The sequence below is a fragment of the Trachurus japonicus genome, chromosome 18, assembly GCF_045865225.1.
Source record: "Trachurus japonicus isolate A0001 chromosome 18, Traja_1.0".
Classification (NCBI taxonomy): domain Eukaryota; kingdom Metazoa; phylum Chordata; class Actinopteri; order Carangiformes; family Carangidae; genus Trachurus; species Trachurus japonicus.
In genome coordinates, this window is record NC_140924.1 from 7974865 (window position 1) to 7994383 (window position 19519).

At 42.7% G+C, this 19519-nt stretch overlaps 1 protein-coding gene across 1 annotated transcript in view; it reads left to right on the forward strand.

Moving 5' to 3' along the window:
• The first annotated feature begins 3387 nt into the window (after positions 1-3387).
• The window catches only part of LOC146968599 (uncharacterized), a 35667-nt gene continuing 19535 nt past the window's right edge, over positions 3388-19519 (forward strand). The window contains exons 1-3 of the mRNA XM_085760016.1: positions 3388-4117; positions 17397-19278; positions 19445-19506. Coding sequence (XP_085616142.1) covers positions 3957-4117; positions 17397-19278; positions 19445-19506 — 2105 coding nt within the window. The 5' untranslated portion in view covers positions 3388-3956. The remainder of the gene's footprint in view (positions 4118-17396; positions 19279-19444; positions 19507-19519) is intronic.

Sequence of the window (19519 nt, forward strand, 5' to 3'; positions counted from 1 at the left end):
CAGTGGGTGTCGATTATTTCGGGGCTGTACAGAATAATCGGGGCCGTTGCTTCTTCTCCCCCCTTGTGGCTGATTAATGTAAGTTCTCACTGACTGTGAAACATGTTGCACTACATTGTACTGATGTACTACTGCTGTATGTTCTTGTCAATGTATTTCCAGTGGATGGATTGGTTTTTTTTTGTATATTGTGGAACAAATAATACTTTTAACAACGTCCTCCGATTCAAACACGTCTCATTTTTCTCACTTATCGTCGAACAGGAAACATTGATGGACCTTTATTCCAACATTCAGTAGTAAAAAAATAACAAAGTCTCAAAAGGTAAGTTAGAAAAATACTCATCAAAGTGTAAAAATAACTAGAAGAGACAGAGGTAGGTGCAGTAGAGTTCATCCCAATGGAGAAATGGACATAAACCCTCAGCTGCTTGGACCTACTTACTTAAAGGGATAGTTCAACATTTTGGCAAACTGGCCCATTGCCATATTCCCTATAGTCATAGCAGTAGGTTCGTTACCTTTAATTGTCGGTGCAAGCTATTTTTAGAACGGCGGAGCAGAGCCGTGAGCTGCTCAGAGCTACGCTACGGAGGCTCATTATGGGATTTCTTGGTTTCCCTCATCAAACTCATCAAATACACAATCCAACAACTCCACAACGCTCTGGTGGACAAGTTGTGAGCTGCACATTCACCACGCTATGAGATAATAACACAACGTTACCAGACAGAGTTGTTTTAGAGAGAAATTCATGCAAAACCGCTGATGCACATTGCCTTCAGGGACAGTTTTTCATCAAGCAGTCTCTGTATTTCCCTCTAAAACAACTCTGTCTGGTAACGTTGTGTTATTATCTCATAGCGTGGTGAATGTGCAGGTCACAACTTGTCCACCAGAGCGTTTTGGAGTTGCTGGATTGTGTATTTGATGAGTTTGATGAGTGGAAACCAAGAAATCCCATGAGCCTCCGTAGCGTAGCTCTGAGCAGCTCACGGCTCTGCTCCGCCGTTCTAAAAACAGCTTGCACCGACAATTAAAAGTAACGAACCTACTGCTATAACTATAGGGATTATGGCAATGGGCCAATTTGCCAAAATGTTGAACTATCCCTTTAAATTTCTCTCATATCCAAACAATGAGTGGAAATGGAAACCTTCTTCGGTGCAGTCCCCGCCTTGAGCAGGCGCAGGGTTGAACTGAAGTTCGGTGCCCTTCACCCCCCTCTACTCCATTAGATTCTTTCTCCTCCTCCTCTTATCTTATCTACTCTACGTGACCTTCACTCCCCCCTGTTCCTGGTCCTGCTCTCTCCATCCTCCCCTCACTTCTCCACTTTCTCAGAGCTCGGTGTTGTTTCCTTTTTTCCCGACAACATATTATTACACCACCGGTATTTAAATGTTCTTTACTTCTCAATGAATCATACTAAAAGCAGAAAAACAAGAGTTAAATTCCTGAGGAAGCTGTAAAACTTGAAAAACAATGATAACAAACAATTGTAATCAATCAGGTACATTTATTCTTCATTACCATCAACTTTATAAACTTGAAATGTCTCTTTATTTCTATTTGTATGATACTGATACATAAATAGGCCTCATTTTATAAGAGTTTGAATGTTTGAATCTTCTCGTGCACTTACCACTCAGAACCACCAGAGGTCACCGGTGAGCCACTTTCCTCATATACAGCTCAGGAAAGACCCTTCACCTCCTCTGCTCCCTGGCTGAGCTGGATGTCGCTGTGACCCAGCCTTGTTGTTACTCAACTCAGATATCTGGCTTCAGTCTCTGTATGATTTACCTCACTCAGTGTGTAAGAAGAGATACAAACCAAACTTACCTCCATGTGATCATTTAGTCATCACCAGAAGACCTGACTTCTCTCTGGTGTAGATTTCTATACACACGATGTATTATGAGTATATTATTGGCAAATATTGACAGTGATAACATATTTCTATCTCCCACCTGCCATTTAAATATGTCTCTGTGTGTGTGGATGTGATCAGATGCAGTTTCTATGATCCAACAAGTCAAATTTGTCCACCCACGTTGGGTGAGTTTCTGCTTTTCCTTGTTTTTACTTCCACTTTTACCCCCTCACAGACTAGTTGGGGAATTGAGGATGAGGTTATCAAAATTTACCCAACTAAACATGAATCAGCTCAATCATGGCAACTGTCCAAAGTAAGACGAGGCCTAAGGTACTGTGGGAAAGTCCAGCAGATTGAAAATACCTGTAAAAAACCCAACAGGTCAAAGCCAGAGAGGTCATAATAGGCAGATGGACCACCTATATATAAATCCTTCATTTCTTTGCTCTTGAAGTATCTTTCCTCCCTAACCAACTAAAGACACCTGCAGGAACGCTTGGTACCAAGAATCAACATAAGCTCAGTTGGAAACTTTTGCCGCTTAATGTCTCGTGACCCCGTGTGACCTTTAAGTTCATCTCTCAGTACCAAGAACTGGTTTGTGTTCCTGTGAGCCTTTCCTAAGGATTTAATAGTAGATGCTTCTTGTCACATTTAGACTCTTGAAGACTCAGGGCATGTGAGGTTTTCACAACTTTTAACCTAAACCATCTCAACCAACCAATCTTTTTATTGATGTCGTCCATGTTTGTGTCGGGACGAGGGAGTGGGATCGGTGTATTGTGATGCGAGTGACAGTGATGTGAGTGACATCAGGGCAGCGTGGCTTGCTGCATTCACGTGTCGCCGTTTAAATTGGTTTAAGTTTAAAACATAAACACATCTTTCATATTGGCAGGTTTAAAAACAAAAAAGCCAGAGCCTGGCCTCTGTCCGAGGTAATGAGGTAATGATGTAGTGATTACCTGAGTTCATGAATGACCTGTTGGTTGGTTTCATTCTCTTTTGGATTATCTTATCTATAACTCTTCAGGTAAGAGGTTTAAATCCTGGCAGGGTACTTGCTGAGGCCTATAAGAGCAGGTAAGTATTGGCAGGACTCGCCTTTTGGAGCATTCTTGTACAGCCTCGTTGGCCAGTAGGTAAAATCACATCGGACACCCCTCCTCCGCTCTCCTTTAACACTCAGTGCTTCTACGTCACCTCAGGTCAGGGATGAGGCCGATGGGTAGGGGCTGATGGCAGCAACCAGACAGAAACAGTACAGGGAAGTAGCTGCAACCTTGATGAACGTACAGTCACCGAAAGGAAAGTCTCCGTTGATGACACTTCTGAGGGCACCATGCTTCTCAAAACCTTAAAGGGATTTACCACTAACATTTGCTTCAAGATTTTAATTCTATGGTCTGTATTTTCAGCTGCCATTTTTTATGTACCAATTAAGGGCAGATGCCTCCAACTGCCACCCCCCACCCCTCCCCCCCCCTTCTCTTGCTGTCAAGACTGGTCTGTCTGTCTCTCTCTACCCCTGCCTCTCCCTGTCTGTCCAGCTGCTGGCTCAGAGGGACGGGTAAAGAGCAGTGCAGCGTTCCTCTCGATTCGCCTTTCAGTCTCTCGTGGCTCATATCCCGCTGACCCACTAATGGCTTGAGCCCTCAGAAATCTGAAATGTTTGAGTTCGGGAATGTCAGAAATTCCAAAATACGGGAATGTCATTGGACTTTATGGTTTTTAAAGATTTACTGATTCGCTTTTGTGGCTGTTTTTAACTTTTGGTTCAGTTGTGGAGTTAATTTTCTGGAACTGCAGGAGGATTTTCTACCTCAAGAATTCCCTCTTCTGGATTTACTGTTGGACAAAAGAAATTTCTTTTTTTTTCTTCATGGAAGTAATTCCAAAAAACTGTCTAGAAAAACAACCTCTCTTTTACGTTTTACGTCTAAAATTTTGGGATTTATCTTTTTGGAATTTGGAAGTGTCCAAAAACATCTGACGGACTCACCAGTAGCTCTTTATGGGTGCATGTTTATGATTTAAGACGTACAGGTGTATTGTGAATATCTGTCTGTTTTTGACCATGTTGGACGAAAAGAAGGCCCAAAGTTCTCGGCATCGAAGCTCAGCAGATGCGAGTCGCCCGAAAGGGCCAAAGAGCAAAAACACAACCAGTAACTTGGCTGCGGGTAAAACCAACAACCACTTCTCCAGCAACAGCAATGCCGTCGACCCTGCTCGCTGGTGAGGCCAAAAAAAATTTTCTATGTGCAGAAGAAAGTCCAACAGCATGCAACTCACTGATTTTCTTAACAGGACGTGCTGGTTAGCTAACATCTGCTAACTACATGTTTAGCCTTATGTTGCCCCTGTTTTTTCTCACATTATCTTGACAGTTGAGGTAAGTACCAGTGTCCGATGAGAAAACTGCAGAAACTTAAGGGTGGAAGCAGCAAAACTTTTATGGTACAAATGAGATAGAACTGAGTAAATCTGAAAGTTAGAGCAGGCTATCCAGGACAAATTAATACATGTTGTTTAGCTCCTCTATCCACAGTGACTTTACATTCTTGAACAGCCGTGTGTGCATATGGAGCAATTAGCAAGTGTGAAATAGCCCTCTGGTATTAACCCTGGCTAGCCCTGTTGACCCTATAGCTAAAAGAAGAAGACAACTGTATGTCAGAGTATTATGCATGTGTGTGTGGGCATTTCATCTGTCCAAATCCAAGGCTTTAAAAGTTTTCTTCAGCTATGCATATCATACATAGTGTGCAGGCACGAAGCACCGGCAGACACTGTGTTGCTCAGTTTCAGCTGATGGCAGTATGTGATGGAGTCAAGTTTCCAGAGATATGACCAAACTTTAGCTGCTGATAGTGAATATACTTTCTATGTGGGTATAGATGAGTGTGAGCCAAGGCAGACCAAAGCATGAGATGAAGGTGTTGGATGTAGAGATCTAATAGCACTGAAAAGCTACGCAGGACGAAATTAAACCAGAACAGATCACATATAGCAATGTCTTCAAGTGGTCTTAAGAGAAAAGGTTAAAAGAGTTTCTCTGGTCTTAGATTACAAAACCTGGAATTTGTATTTTAGGACTTTCAAATGCTTTCCATTATCATATGAACCAAAGAAAACAATCTATTATTTCCTTGGACTTTCGTTATTTAGTGTTTGAAGGAGGGGGAATGATCACGAGCACCATTCTGTGAAGTGCTTTTGATTAAAGATTTGTAAAGTTTGTTTTGTGCTGCTTTTTAATGAACTGTGATCACTCTTTGGTAGGTGTTAGCATTAGCATCATAATATTTGTAGGATTTCTTGTAGGAAATGGCTGTTTTTGTTTGGTTCCTTGCTTTGTTCTGCTGAGATAACATAAGATAGAATCAGATATAACCTCTAAACTTACTAGTTCTTAACCACAATCACTAACAAAAACACAACGAGCCAAACAACTTCAGAGCCTCATGACAACTTCATCGTCATTGCGACAGCTGTTATTGCTTTAATCTTTACTCTCCATTGTAACCAGAGGTCAAGTCAGTGTTATTTTGTCTTTCACCTTCACCCTGAGTTCGCCTGTCTGTTGCTTTCATCTTCATTCACCAGTCTGAGATTTATCCTTCCATTCACCAACTCCATTTTGCAGTAATTTCTGCATATATTCTTTAATTTCACGCAGAAACGCGTCTATTCATTTGTTTATTCATTCAGTCCTGCAATCAGCCATCCGCTCAAGTCTCTGTGAGAACTGTAAAGTCAGTTAATCCCAGTGACGGTAATGTGTTTTCCACGTTCAATCAGTTCTCCAGTGATCTGCCAACGATCATTGGGAAGTTAGCGTTATCATGTGATTTTATAGTCTTGCACGCTGAAAGAAAAGTATTAGTTTACAAAACAGCTTTGAATAGTTTTGCACAAACAGCTGAGAGAGATAGGGAGGTGTTTATTACTGTGGTTGTGTTTCTGCGTTGCCCGTCTCATGCCTTGAGGCCATTATGGGCCTTGGCTGGGCTCTGACAGGATGACGGTAGGTAAACAAAAAGATACAGCAGGGTTTAACCAATAAACTGAAACAGTGAAGGTGAATAGAAGACAAGGTGATTTATTGGAAGAGAGAATAAAAGAGAGATGTCGTGAAATAGCTCCAGTGTGAAGTAAGGCTTTGCTCTGAGCACTCTGTTGCTGTGGATTTAGACGGCTGGATTTAGGAGTGTTGATGTGTGTGTTTGTGTGAAAAGTCTGTCTGATTTACCTCCTGTGTGTCCAGGTTTTATCACAGCTCTGTCATCCGATGCTTCTACCACAGTTTATATTAAGCCTGATTTACAGTCAAACACACACTTAGGGTTTGGGTTGCTGACTGGAACAGGTTTTGGTTGTAGTGTCAAATTGATGATGATGACGATGATGATTTTACTCAGACCTTACATCAAGAGGAAGTTGTACAAGAGGGCCCTTGTGACCAGTTTCTTGAAGGCTTTGACCTTGAAAGGGTTTTTGATGGGACTGGTCCATGCTTGTCCTCTGTTTAAAAGAGCCAGGACATGAGGTAGAAAACACTAGGAAATTAAAGTAGTACTAGCCTGACAAGCCAGACTATATCATTAAAATGTCTAGTCTGGCAACGACCGGTAGACCTCGGCTCAATCCAAGGGGCGGGATGAAGGCTGTCTTTCAAACTGCCTGGTCTGCACCAATAGGGTAGCGCTACGACCAATCAGAGCAAAGAGCAGGATGACGTTAGCCTGACAAGCCAATTAAAATGTATGTCGTCATGGCGCTAAGCCCACCCAACGACTCTCTAAACAGATAGAGCGCTGTGATTGGTGAACACAATTGGTGTTCGAGACTCAAAAAGTTCCTATGGCTCGTTTCTAGACCCACCTACGGAGCAAAGAGATTTGCTGCCGCTAGGGTGTCTAGATTTCTAGGCTAGTAGAGTACATCAAAGGTTCAGAAAACAGGAGGATGATGTCCTTCATGGTCAGAAAAACACAAAATTGTGTTTGTAGATAAATTAATCTTGAACTACGTGCAACTTGAACTAACTTTTGAACTCCTTGGGCTTGAAAAACACACCGACCTTGCGCCGAGGCCTCTGTAACAACGTCGTCTCATTCATGCACACATTTAGGCTGCAACATATGACCAACCACCTCGTAAATTTTTGAAAGGGTTTTATGGTCTTTTACCGGCTGTCATTGTCAGAGAGAGAGAACAGGTGGATTTAACAACACAGCTGCTGCTTTGAACCATTTTGTTTCCCCCTTTACTGTACCTTGTTTTTACTTATCATTATTTCTTCACCACTCTTCCTCTTAAGTGTACGCACGCTCCTTAAGTTCACACCCTTGTTTATCGTTGTCCTGATCTTGAATCTGCTCTGCTCTCTGCCACCTGTTGACCGTTAACACTTTAACACGATGTTCTGTGCCGTCTTGCTCCAGTTTTACTGGATACACTGCTTCAAGTTTAGCATCACACTGCGTGACGTTCAAGGTCATTTATCTGGTTTGTCTGCGGTCCATCATTAATAGAAAAACATGGGTTTCATTATGGCAGGATAAGACAGATGAGGACAGATGACATCGATCAGCCGGTCCACATCTTTGGTCCAGAATGAAATACCTCAGCGAGTTAACAGCTGTTCAGTTAGCAGTCTGGAATAAACAAGAGTTCAGCGTAGAGAGAGAGATGAAGCTCTTGCCAAGTGACTGTCACCACCACCTGCTTCTGCAAGAAACCATGTTTGGTGGTCCACCTTACAAACGCCCCCTTTAAGGCTGATGCTTTTCTGAAGTGGTTGATTCTTCAATGAAGAGAGCAAAGGACTAAAACAAAGTACTAATAGCAAAAATCAGGTACCATGTCAAGTGTTTTGGTGGTGAAGTCTCCTCAGTACAGACTTGTCGACTATTGGCTGTGGCGTTTAAACTGAGTGATCACTTTGTGTTGAGCTCTATTAGTTCATCCACTTGTGAAAAGACTATCTGGGTCAACCAGCCTGAGAATCAGGGTGTTATCTGTGATAACTGTGGACAGGACGCCATGGTACAGAGCCTGCAGTCACTGGCATTAAGTAAAACTGTATGTGTGAGATTAAAGGGAAAAGATAGAAGATTTGAGAGTCTGTATCTATAAAATTAGGTAAATCTTGAGGCATCCCTTTCTCGTATTTCTGCATTGCTTTCTTTGACTCAGTTTATATATATTTTTAGTCTTTCTACGTAGCAGAAACTTAAGGACTCATACCTCAATGGTGATGAAAACTACTCAGCTGCACATGAAGCTTTGGTGTGAGGATGTTACGCGATCTAGACACACACGCATATTCACACTATGCTACAAGTAGCAGTGTCACTATCGTATTCCGCTGTTCGTCTCATCCAACCTTCCAGTGAGGTCAGAGAGAAGATATTTCTTCAGATTTTACAGACTGACAGTCTAGAGTCTCACACTTGTGGCATTTAGACATGTGACATGTATTTGATGTTTGAGGAACCAAACACCATCTTAGTGTAGTTTCCATCTCCTCTGGATGGAGCTCTGGAGCTCTAGTAACAACAGGTCAGTGTCAGCCAATCAGAAGGGAGGAGGCTCTGGGCCTCTGCTCTGATTGGCTGACTGTTGATCCAATAAGAGCAGATTTCAGGTAAGGGAAACTCAGAGAAACCAAATCCTTCAAGTGTTGGATGGTGGGTCCAGATTGGCGGGGCTTAGTGACGGCTTTGTTATGACATCACACAGGAAGTCCTGATGGCTAATTTTGTTACACTTTCCTCTAAACCTAGACCTACTTTATTGTCAAACACATGGACATCTACCTTTGTTACACAACATGGGGCCATTAATGGAAGGCTCCAGTGGATATCTACCTTTTAATGATCACTCCCAGGCAGCTTGTTGAGGACGACCACAATAATCCACATGGCACAAAAACAGAAAAAATGCCCGGAGAACCTTCTCATCCTACAACTGAACCAGAGAGTTGTCATAATGCTTCAAACTTTAACTGAATCAAAATAATATTCTTAGAGACTTGTCCTGGACCTGTTTATAGTGACTCCAAATTTAACATCAACATGTGCTAACACATTTAAAAGCAGCTGTATATAAATGAATAGATCAACCAACACACCATGTTCACATACTGGAGTGCACCGAAACGTACATAAAATGATGATATGTCAACTATAAATAGTTTATTGCCTCTCTGCACATAGAGTCCAAGGACAAACTATTTCCCTGAGTCAAGACTTGTGTGTGTCCCAGACACACAGACACACACACACAGAGGTCCTAACATTGTGGTGAGTGATGGCAGCGCTGTGTTTGTGCCAGTGCTGATTTATTATCATCAACGCTTATTAGGCCCTTTGCTAACTGCCCCTCAGAGGATGGCACACAAACAGTCAGACATTTGTATAATTGTATGTCTCCTCTTAAGGATTTTATTTTGAGTTTATTGTATTTCTAGTTTATCAGGTGAATCAGATTAAATAAACCGAAGGACCAAGAATGTAGTGCAAAGAAAAAAAGACCTGGAGATTTGGATATCTGGATATGTTGATTATTTTACGATGAGAAATCCTTAAAGGGATAGTTCACCCAAAATTGAAATTTCACTCATTATCTACTCACCCTCATGTGGACTAAGGGCTGTGAGAAGTTTCAGAGTCCTCCGTGGCTTCTCTGAGTTACAGGGGGTCTCGGCGTAGCAGTGCATGTCCATATAACGGTTGCAAATGGATACCAACTGTCTTCGTAACAAAAAGACACACCAAAAACATCCAAATACCTCCATGCTGCTTGTGTGTAATGTCCGTCTTGTATTGAAGCCCCGAAATGCGAAATTGTCCCGAAAAAAATTAAACAAGTCTATATTTCAAGCTTGTTTTGTAGCGGAAGCTTCTCGAAGCTCCTCTTCCCGGTTCGCAAATTTGGACGAACCAGGAAGAGGAGCTTCGAGAAGCTTCCGCTACAAAACAAGCTTGAAATACAGACTTATTTAATTTTTTTCGGGACAATTTCGCATTTCGGGGCTTCAATACAAGACGGACATTACATACGAGCAGCATGGAGGTATTTGGATGTTTTTTGGTGTGTCTTTTTGTTACGAAGACAGTTGGTATCCATTTGCAACCGTCATATGGACATGCACTGCTACGCTGAGACCCCCTGTAACTCAGAGAAGCCACGGATAACTCTCAAATTTCTCCCAGCCCTTAGTCGACATGTCGAAATTTAAATTTTGGGTGAACTATCCCTTTAAGAGAAGTTACAGAAGATCATGTCTCCTTCTCTTCATCCGTCAAAAACATCAAAATGTAATAACTGCAGACACTGCAGAGAGATTTATGACGCTGACATGTGTAGCAGCAGGGTGTGCCCGGTGTGAGTTACCATGTGCACTCCCTGCCCCCCCCCCCCTCACTCCATTGCCCATTACTCGTCCATCGCTGGGCTTGTCGCCGAGGACACAGGAACCCCCATCCCCACCCCACCCCATCTCACGCCCCCAACCCAGGAGACACTGAGGTAACTGCAAACCACAAGGTCACATGATGTTGGAAGTGTTGGGAGGGCGTCTCGGGTGAGGGTTGGCAGCAAAGGGGTGATAATTAAGGTTTTCACCGTCTCCATGACCAAGGGAGTCATGGTTTGACCTATAATAATGTGACGGGTATTTTGTTTACAGTTTGGAAAGTCAAACAAAATGGATCTGTGTGTTTTTTTTTTGTTTTTTTTTACAAGGTCCCCATGTGGAAGACAGTTACGAATTTGAGATTTCACATTCCTCGTCAATCTCGGTAGCAGAAGCCAATCGTTGTCACTGATCTGGGGTTGGGATGCCTCCAGCCAGGATTGTTGACATCGTTGGAGAAAATCTGACCTTGTTGATTGGGGCAGGGGGAGTAGATAAATGAGTTTATGAGTCTTACGTGTTGCCATGAGCCCAGATTTTTCTTTTGCAGCCTTAAGAATTTTAGCCATCCAGGTCAGTGTCCAAGAAGAGACAAAAGGCTTTAGGTCTTTGAAAGCCCTCGATTCAAGGGCCAGCGTAGACTTTGCGCATCCACAACAAAGGCCAGTTGTCCTCCATTTGTCTCTTCTTGGATAATAACACTGATGACAGTGACACAATGACAAATTAAAACCTCCTTCTCCTGCAGCTGCTTCAGTGCTGCCGCCCGAGGATGAAAGTAATTAGAAAGAGAGAGGCGAGCATGCAACCTTCTCTGCAAGTCGAGTGAGTGGACAAGTTTTTGACATGAGCTTGCGATGACAGCATCCGTAACCGGATCCTTGTAACAGAACCACAGACCGGCAGGTGCCCACCACAGAACTTCCTCTGCAGGTCTTTCATCGCAGTCTTGCCGACTTTTCTTAATGTCTTTTTTGTCCGTCGGTGCAGAAGTCTTCGTCACCAGACATTTCCTGTGGCCTACTTGATCAAAACTTAATTTGATTGAAATATACTGAGACGGCCAATGTAGACTCTAGACCAGACTCAGGATTGGCAGACTTGATGGTGTGAGGTTGACACCCGGTCGAGTCCAAGTAAAATCTTGGTTTTGACACTAAGTAATACAATACAATACGTACTTGGGTATAAGAAATATTAGACTTGACTTGAGCTTGTAAACGTCCTGACAACACTGATCACATACAAAGATAGAAATCCAAGATGGTCAAAGACAACTAGAGATTACTCTAGAGAAAACTCTGGAGTTTTAGTCGAATTAACACACAAAGCAAATCTCTCATTTTCATGTCTTTTCATGAATTCACCCCACAACTCTGCATGCACTTGACATCTCTTCGAGTGTGTGTGTTTGTGTTTGTGTGCGCGTGTGTGCTCAGCGGTGAGGTCACCGCCATGAGACCAGGCACCCATCAGGATGTCGATGACAGCCGAAAATAAAACCGAACTTCTTTTGGCTCGACCCCCCCCACCCCCCGCCTCCCTACCAGACACATGCAAACACACACACTCCTACATACACACAGACACAAACACACACACACTGGTGGAGCACTGCCAGTCAGCTGTTGTGTCATGGTCGGGCGTTAAGCCCTGTGGTTCGGGGGAGGGGATAAAGGGGATATATTGGTAATTTGCTGCAATACCCAGTCGAGAATGATCCTTTAATGAAAATATTCATCATCGCCTTTTGATAAACTGTTGATTCAACAGTCTGTAAAGTCAATAGCTGTTCATTATCTAAGATTTCAAGCTCATATATCGGCTCTTAGTATAGCATACATCTGGTTGTGTGTCATTAAATCCAATTGGGGAATCCGGAAGAGCTTTTGAGCGTGATTGGCTGGTGTTGTCGTCGGCTGTTCTGCCGCCATACTTAGCAACAAGGCGAACTTGGCAACTTTAGGGGGCTCAACAAAATCCTTCCTGATTCATGTGTTTATTTGCAGGACGAGGGTTTATCACCTTCTTTTGTGGGGGCTTACGTAACTTTATCAAATGTGAATTCATCTGTAAATTATATAGGACTTTAATACGTGACTGAAATTGTTAAACTCATTTGTTTATATTTCTCGTTCTAAGTGTTTTTGTCTGGAGGCCATAGTTTAGCCCCAAAATCTTTTTTTTATATATATATTATTATTATCTTTGAATAAAGCATCATTAGGGCCACGGGCAATCGCACCGGGCACTGGTCCCAACAGCTATGAAATAGCTGCAGGGACCAGTGCCCGGGCGAAGCCCGGGCACTACTGTTATTGTGTGGATTTTTTCCTAGTTTTTATTATTATTATTTTTCCACTTCCGGCCGACTTTCGGTTCGCTACTAGTCCTGCAACTCGAAGAGTTGCAGGACATATTATATATCAGAACGTGCGGCTTGATCGGGATCGGTGTGCTATTACGTTTCTCAACAGTGTACGAATTTTTCGCGACGTAAGTCGCGAAAAACTGCGCAAAATTTTTGCATGTAAGTCAATGGGACGGGCGAAAAAAAAAGAGCGAAAAAGACCAATCATTGGAGTTTAACAAACGTCTACTGCTCAGGCATACTTTCACCTAGAGACTCCATTTAAACTTTAAACAGTAGACACAAGTCTTGTGTATTGTCGCATTACTCCACGTTTTGATAGGTCATATAGTTTTTGATCAATCCCTGATCAATGACCATGATCATTTTTGGAGAAATTATGAGATTATAATGGGTGTGTATTGCATAGAATGTTCGTGTCAGAGTGCGTGACATCATCGGTTAGAGTGGGAGAGAGTGAAGAAACATTCTGTATTTTTTCTGGATAAACTGTGAGCACGGCCACAATTTACACTCTACAGACATAATTTTTTCAGAATTTGTAAGACAAACTTGTTATCTCTCATGTCATGTGCTCAAAATATCAGAGAGACTTACAGAACTTACAGAATCAGCCTCTGAGTGCGGCCACGTCTGTCTCTGCTCCTCATTGAGTCCAATACAAATATTTTCTGAGAGGAGCAGAACGGCCTGATGTTTTAAAACTGCCAGCGTCGCCAAAATATTTACTGTAGAAACACCAAATCGTACCGAAATTTTCAGTAAGTCCTTAGAGCAACGTTGATCTGTGTTTTGTTCTGATAGGAGTTACCGTTTTGTCATGCTAAGCCTAATTGTGAGACCGGTTTAGAGGCAGAAAATGGCTGTTTTTCTCCACGTTTCTGTCTGTCTCAGCCTGCGGGGGCCCCTATCGCCGTGGTAACCTCTTTGATCCTCAGGCCAGAGCTCGTTAACTTCATAAACAATCCACCTGGCGCTCGTTTAAATGTTTATAAACACAGACACAGCTAAATCAGACTGACACAGGATGCAGCTACTAACTAACTATGTGTCAAGTCAGTCACACACAGACTCTAGAGCCAGCTTCATGTGATTACAGTCACACACACACACACAGGTAACCTAATGTGATTACAGCTCCTCCATATCAGTGCTTATAGAAAGATGATCATGTGTCTGTCTGATCAGCTCTGTCTTGACCTTAAGATCGTGGGTTTGATTCCCATGTTGACAGAGATGGCACAACCCGCAGTAGCTCCCGTGGCCCATTCAAAATTTCCCGAGAGGAAATTTTCTAGTTATGATTACTATCTCATGTGTGTACAAGAAATCTTTAATTTCTCAAGAGAAGTACTTTTAAAAAAAGGACTGATAAAACTTCCTACCATCTGAATGGATGAGCTTTAAAATAGTTTTTCATATTAAAAGCATCATCACCATAATCTACCACAAGAAGCTGTTAACAACCCTTTAAGTTTCGTTTTACCCATAAATCTGATGGGAAATGGTACCAACAACAGACAGATTTGTTTTTTTCGAGTTTCAGTTTTGAGTGAAACTTGCTGTGAATTTCTGTGCCAAGAGCTCCACTGTGTGGCAAAAACATCACCAGCATTATTAGAATCTTGTCTTCAGCTTGTGGGTGTTTTTTTCTTCCTGCAAGAATATGGATTTTTATACTTTGATCATTTCCACCGAGCTCTTTTTGGGGACTGTGGGAAATGGCCATTTCAGTATGTGTGTGTGTGTGATTTGCTTATAATACGTGGCACTGAAGTGGCCATCCACTATGTGTGTGTGATTTGCTTATGTAGACTGTGTTCTGTCGAAGACTGTCTCAGAGCAGAAGTCCATATAAGGACCACAGCAGAAGTTACAGCATCACCTGTGCAGGTGGGAGATGTCAAAATCAAACAGCCCGATTCAAATTCTAAACTGACACAGGGAGTAGGATGAGTAATTCCTAAAAAGGGCATGGGACGGAGAGAAACCAAGGCGGGGGAAGATGATAAGAAAAAGTATAAGAACAATGACAGGGGTGAGCTTCTTCAGAACACAGGGCGCTTGGCCCCAGACACAGATCTGCTGTAGTGTGTTCTCCAAAGATCTTTGCTTAATAAATGCTGATGATATATCAACTCTAATTCTCTCGTGCAACTAATTCTTTCCTTGCATCAAACCAACCGCGGGGAAGTCAGAGGCGTACTTCAACAGGACGTATGGCTTTTCATCTTTATAAAAGTAAACATTGGAGTTGTTGGAGAGGAGGCTCAGAGACAATTTCTATCTTCCAGCGTCCGTGCTTTTACTTTGAAGGTCCGTATTTTTACTCTTATTTCACAACGGCTGTGATGACGGAGGAGTGTCTCTGAGTGCAGTTTGGGGGCATAGCGGAACCTGGTAACGGAAGGTACGTTGTAAAAACTAATTATTAGATCTTATTTCTGTCTTAGGTCAAAAGTTTTGTTTTCAGAGTCGTCAGCAGGACCGTCACCGTCAGTCCTACAAACTTTTAAATAACAGTAAATATCGTTAAAACTGCGCAGTTTAAAAGTAAAATACGGTCAAATCACCTCGGTTTAAATGTTTGTACGGTTAAAATGTGCGAAATAACGCCAATTACAACAGGCCACATTTACTTTATATCCCAATATATGGATTTCCCTCGCTATTTAAACCAAGTAAATGATAAAATACAGTCTGCTGCAGGCGTTGGGCTGGCTGTGAAACAGCATACATTGCATTCTCATGGTAAATATCTACCTGTTCTGTTATTGTCCATGTGTCAAACTTGCTGCCTAATAATTATTGATACAGATTGTTGATTTGGAAGCAACCAAACATGAATGTTTTTAAACATCATGGGGATGAAAGGAAATTGGTGAAATGAAACAACCTTTATAAACGCATGGCCCAACACATAAGGCTAACTCCTCAGGTCCAGTTTCAGCTGTGTATTTACACATAAAGGAAAAGGCAAACTCCTTTGAGGACAGCAATGTTAAGATTTTAGGCAGGGATGGGCTGGAGGTCGTCAGCTGATTCCCTACACCTGGCAAAACGTCTTCCCAGACAAGTCCAGTTGCCTTCAATTCAATTTGTTGCCCATGTAAAAGAATAAATCAGTAAAAGATGAATATATTGAGATGATACTTCAGCCCCTTGGGTAAATTCATCACAAGATTGGGAAGATAAATGTAGAAAATGTACACAGGAATGAGTAAAAAATAATATGTAAATAAAAATATGAAATAAATAGAATTATTTATTTTTGATATACCATATTGTTGTGCTGATGTGTGATGTATATTTTGCATAGTGCATCCACTCATTGTTAAGTCTTCAAATGCCACGTAACAATGAAAAGTAATGTGAATTGAACTGAATCAGTTGATCAGTGATGCAGAAAGAGCTTGACTGTTTAAGATCTGCTTTTTTTCCACCTCCTTTCAACTGTTGGCAGGAAGGAAGAGGTAGTCAAAGACAAAGAAAAACACGCACTCTCCAACAAAACTCTCAGGAACAAACTAAAGAGGTGCACGGCCAAAAGATCAACTTAAAGAAACAAAAGAAAGGCCAGCAGCACTCGTGTCCTTCTCATTGTCTTTTATTTCATACTGCGTCGGCGCTTAGCACAGACCGGTTTCGACAACGTCTTCCTCAGTGTGCACGAGGAAGGAAGGAAGGAAGAGGTAGAAAGTAGAGCGTTGTAATGAAGAGTCCAAGTAAAGTTAAGGTTTCATGAGTAGCTGACACTGTTGTAAGTTTAATTTTAAAATCCAACATAAGGCTGGACACCAATGTCTCTAAGAGTTTTTCCTTTCTCCATATTGCTCTTGTTTTTCTATTCTTAGAACGATGCATGATGTAGAATAACAGTAAAAAAAAAAAAAAAAAAAGGTTGAGTCCTGCAGTGGAAATCACCTAATATGTTTCTCAGTGCAGCACACTTACTGCAGCAGCTGTGTCTCCACATAACCTTGTCGAAACTGAATTTACTCTTGCAGTTTTCTGTCCCAGGCGTAGAAGGCTGAGAACAATGCAGATGTTTTGAAACAATATGTTATTTTCCCAAAGGGATTATCCACGACACCCATGAGACAGCCGTTTGAAGATGTTTGGCTCAGTGATAAGATACTGTATATCAGAAAATAATAGGGAACTCAAGAAGAGGATTTAATTCAAACATAAGAGTTATTGGGGGAAACCCTGAAAGTGTCTCTGACTCTCCACTGTACCATTCACTTCTATTACAGTTGGACACGGATAACAAATCATAACCGTTTAGAAAAAACAATAGCCGTTTACACGCCTTTTTTTCCCTCCTCCTCGTTCATTTCTCACCAAGAGGCCTATAGTAGGGGGTGATAACGTTGCCTGAAAGCTTCAGATAATAATGGAACTGCGTGTCAACCCCCCCCTCACTTTCTCCGCAGCCTACCCGTCTCTCTCAAGCTGTTCCTTCAAAATAAAGGCAGAGGGAAAAAAAAACACCAACTCATCCGGCCTGTACTGCGAAGGAGGCTCAACATAGCCAGGCTATGTGTTCATGTTCCAGCTTAACAAAACCTCAAGCCCCGCGGTCCGAGTTAACGCGGTACTACGAATCTTATCAAGCTCCTGACGCTCGGCTCAACAGGAATGGTTGTTACCCAACCCAGAAGCGAAAGTCCAGTCCTGTTTAATGACCATTTTCTTTGTTTTTCTTAACTTTTCAGCTTGGCATTGCTATTGCAGCGTGGAGTCCCTTCACCCGTTTCTGGGCCTGTAACAAACCCTCTACTTGGAGGGCTCACAGGGAGCTCAATCCTGATTGGGCAGCAGGCTGTATCATTGCATCTGGCTCAATTGAAAGCCCAGCTAGCATTTGCGCAGATAAACAATGCGCTTAGTGTTGGCAGTCGAGCTACAAATGTTCGAACACCTCCCTCCCCAACTGCTGCAGCCATCAATCTGCTTAACCTTTTAAAGATTGCAAACACTATGGCTCATCCCCTTTATAACCCCTTTGTTTCTGGAAACCAAAGTTCCACCCAAGGGCAGCATGGTGTTTCCAGTATGCAGACAGAGAAGGACCCTCTGAAGGCATCACCGCACCTTGGACCTGGATCTAACTTTTTTGCAGCTGCTACCAACTCTGGGGGTATGATGCCTTCACCTCTGGGTCACTCTGATGTTGCGAGTGGCAGTAGCTCTGTGGACGGATTGGGAAATTACGGAAAGCCTACTGTTGATGATTCCTCTGAATTTTATTTATCACCTGCTTCATCTAGTACAGGTAGTGGCAACATTATGTCTAATACCTCAAGTGAAAGAGAACACAATATGCAGCCCATTCCAAGGTTGGGTGATTGTGATAATCGAGGTCCAGACCAACCTGAAGCCGGTACTAAGTCTAGTCGCCCAAAGTACAATAATGAATCAGCTGCTAAAATCATTGCACGCTTTGGACTTGATGAAGAGGACATAAACTGTCTTATCTCCTACCCTGAAGACCAGATCACCGCTGCCACCCTGCCATCTATCTTAAAAGAAATCAACATTCAGAAGGCAAAGAGAGCTTCAGCTGCAGGACAGTCAAAATCCTATCCTGAATCCCAGCCCAGTAGAGGTGTGACTAACTCTGGAGGGGCAGGGACATGCCCAGAGGGAGTGTCATCATCTATTATCCAGCCAGGCAAAGTGATTGACTATGGACATAGTAGCAAATATGGTGCAGGGTTAATGGATGACAGTGGAAGAACCTGTGGCAGAATAGGAGACAGCGGTGGGAGTAGCAGTGCATCGGACACTTATGATGGTAGTAGCCACAGTCGAGATCAGCTGCAACAAAATATGACAGAGGTTAAAAGCGGCGCCCCGGGTTCTTCATGTGCTCAGGGAAGCTCTGTTTCCAGCTCTTCATACAGTTCAAAGCTGAGCTCTGTAGCCTCCGCAAGTAATGATCCAACTAAACGATTGCACACCCAGGCACCACAATCTTCTCAAACAACTGTCAGCTCTTTCTCTCCACCAAAGAAAGTCACAGTGATAAGAGTCTTCAAGACCAAAGCCTCCAAAAACCTTCCTTTGAAAGAACCAAAGGCAGAGTCAACATCGAAAAGCCAACCATCCTGCACTCTGTTTCACGGTATGCATCCTGGCCGACCTGGCCTTGTGCTCATTGGCCGAAGTGATACCAATGGCACTAAGGATCAGAGTAAATCTCAAGATGAAGGGTCAGCGGTTGCACAGAAACAGCACGTAAAGCAGCAGGAACAGAAGCAGCCAGTACCAAAAAGAGTGTGGCCTCCAGTTTATCCTGCAGTGCCAACAGTTCCACCTGCACCGGTCATCCCCAGCAACACAGATGGCTCAGGGGCCACACAATGTTCAGTACTTGTCACCAGTGATAGTTGCCCATTGGATAATCCCTCAGCTCCACCGCAACCAAGCCAAATGGACATCAAGCCATCGTTGACGTCTTCTAGCAAGCAGTGTCCACCACCGGGCTCCAAGGGTCTGCCAACGGCGGCCATGATACATGACTATGCAGGGGCCACACCAGAAGTCTTTCCACATACCTGTTGTCTGTGTGACAAAGAATGCACAGGTATGAAGGTGAGTGGACCTTTTTAGGAAAGGAGTTTTGTTTTATTCCCTTAATAGTTTTGCATAGACTGTAACAGATTCTTCATTTCATCTCTGTTGAGCGATTGAAGCTGATTGTAGTTGTGATGATATACTGTATATCTAAATGCTGTATGTTTGTTTCTCTGACTACTAGGATTGGCTCTACCACCTGTACACCTGCATTCATCTTTTGAACTGCCAACTCCTCCGGACACAGTCAGTATTTTGG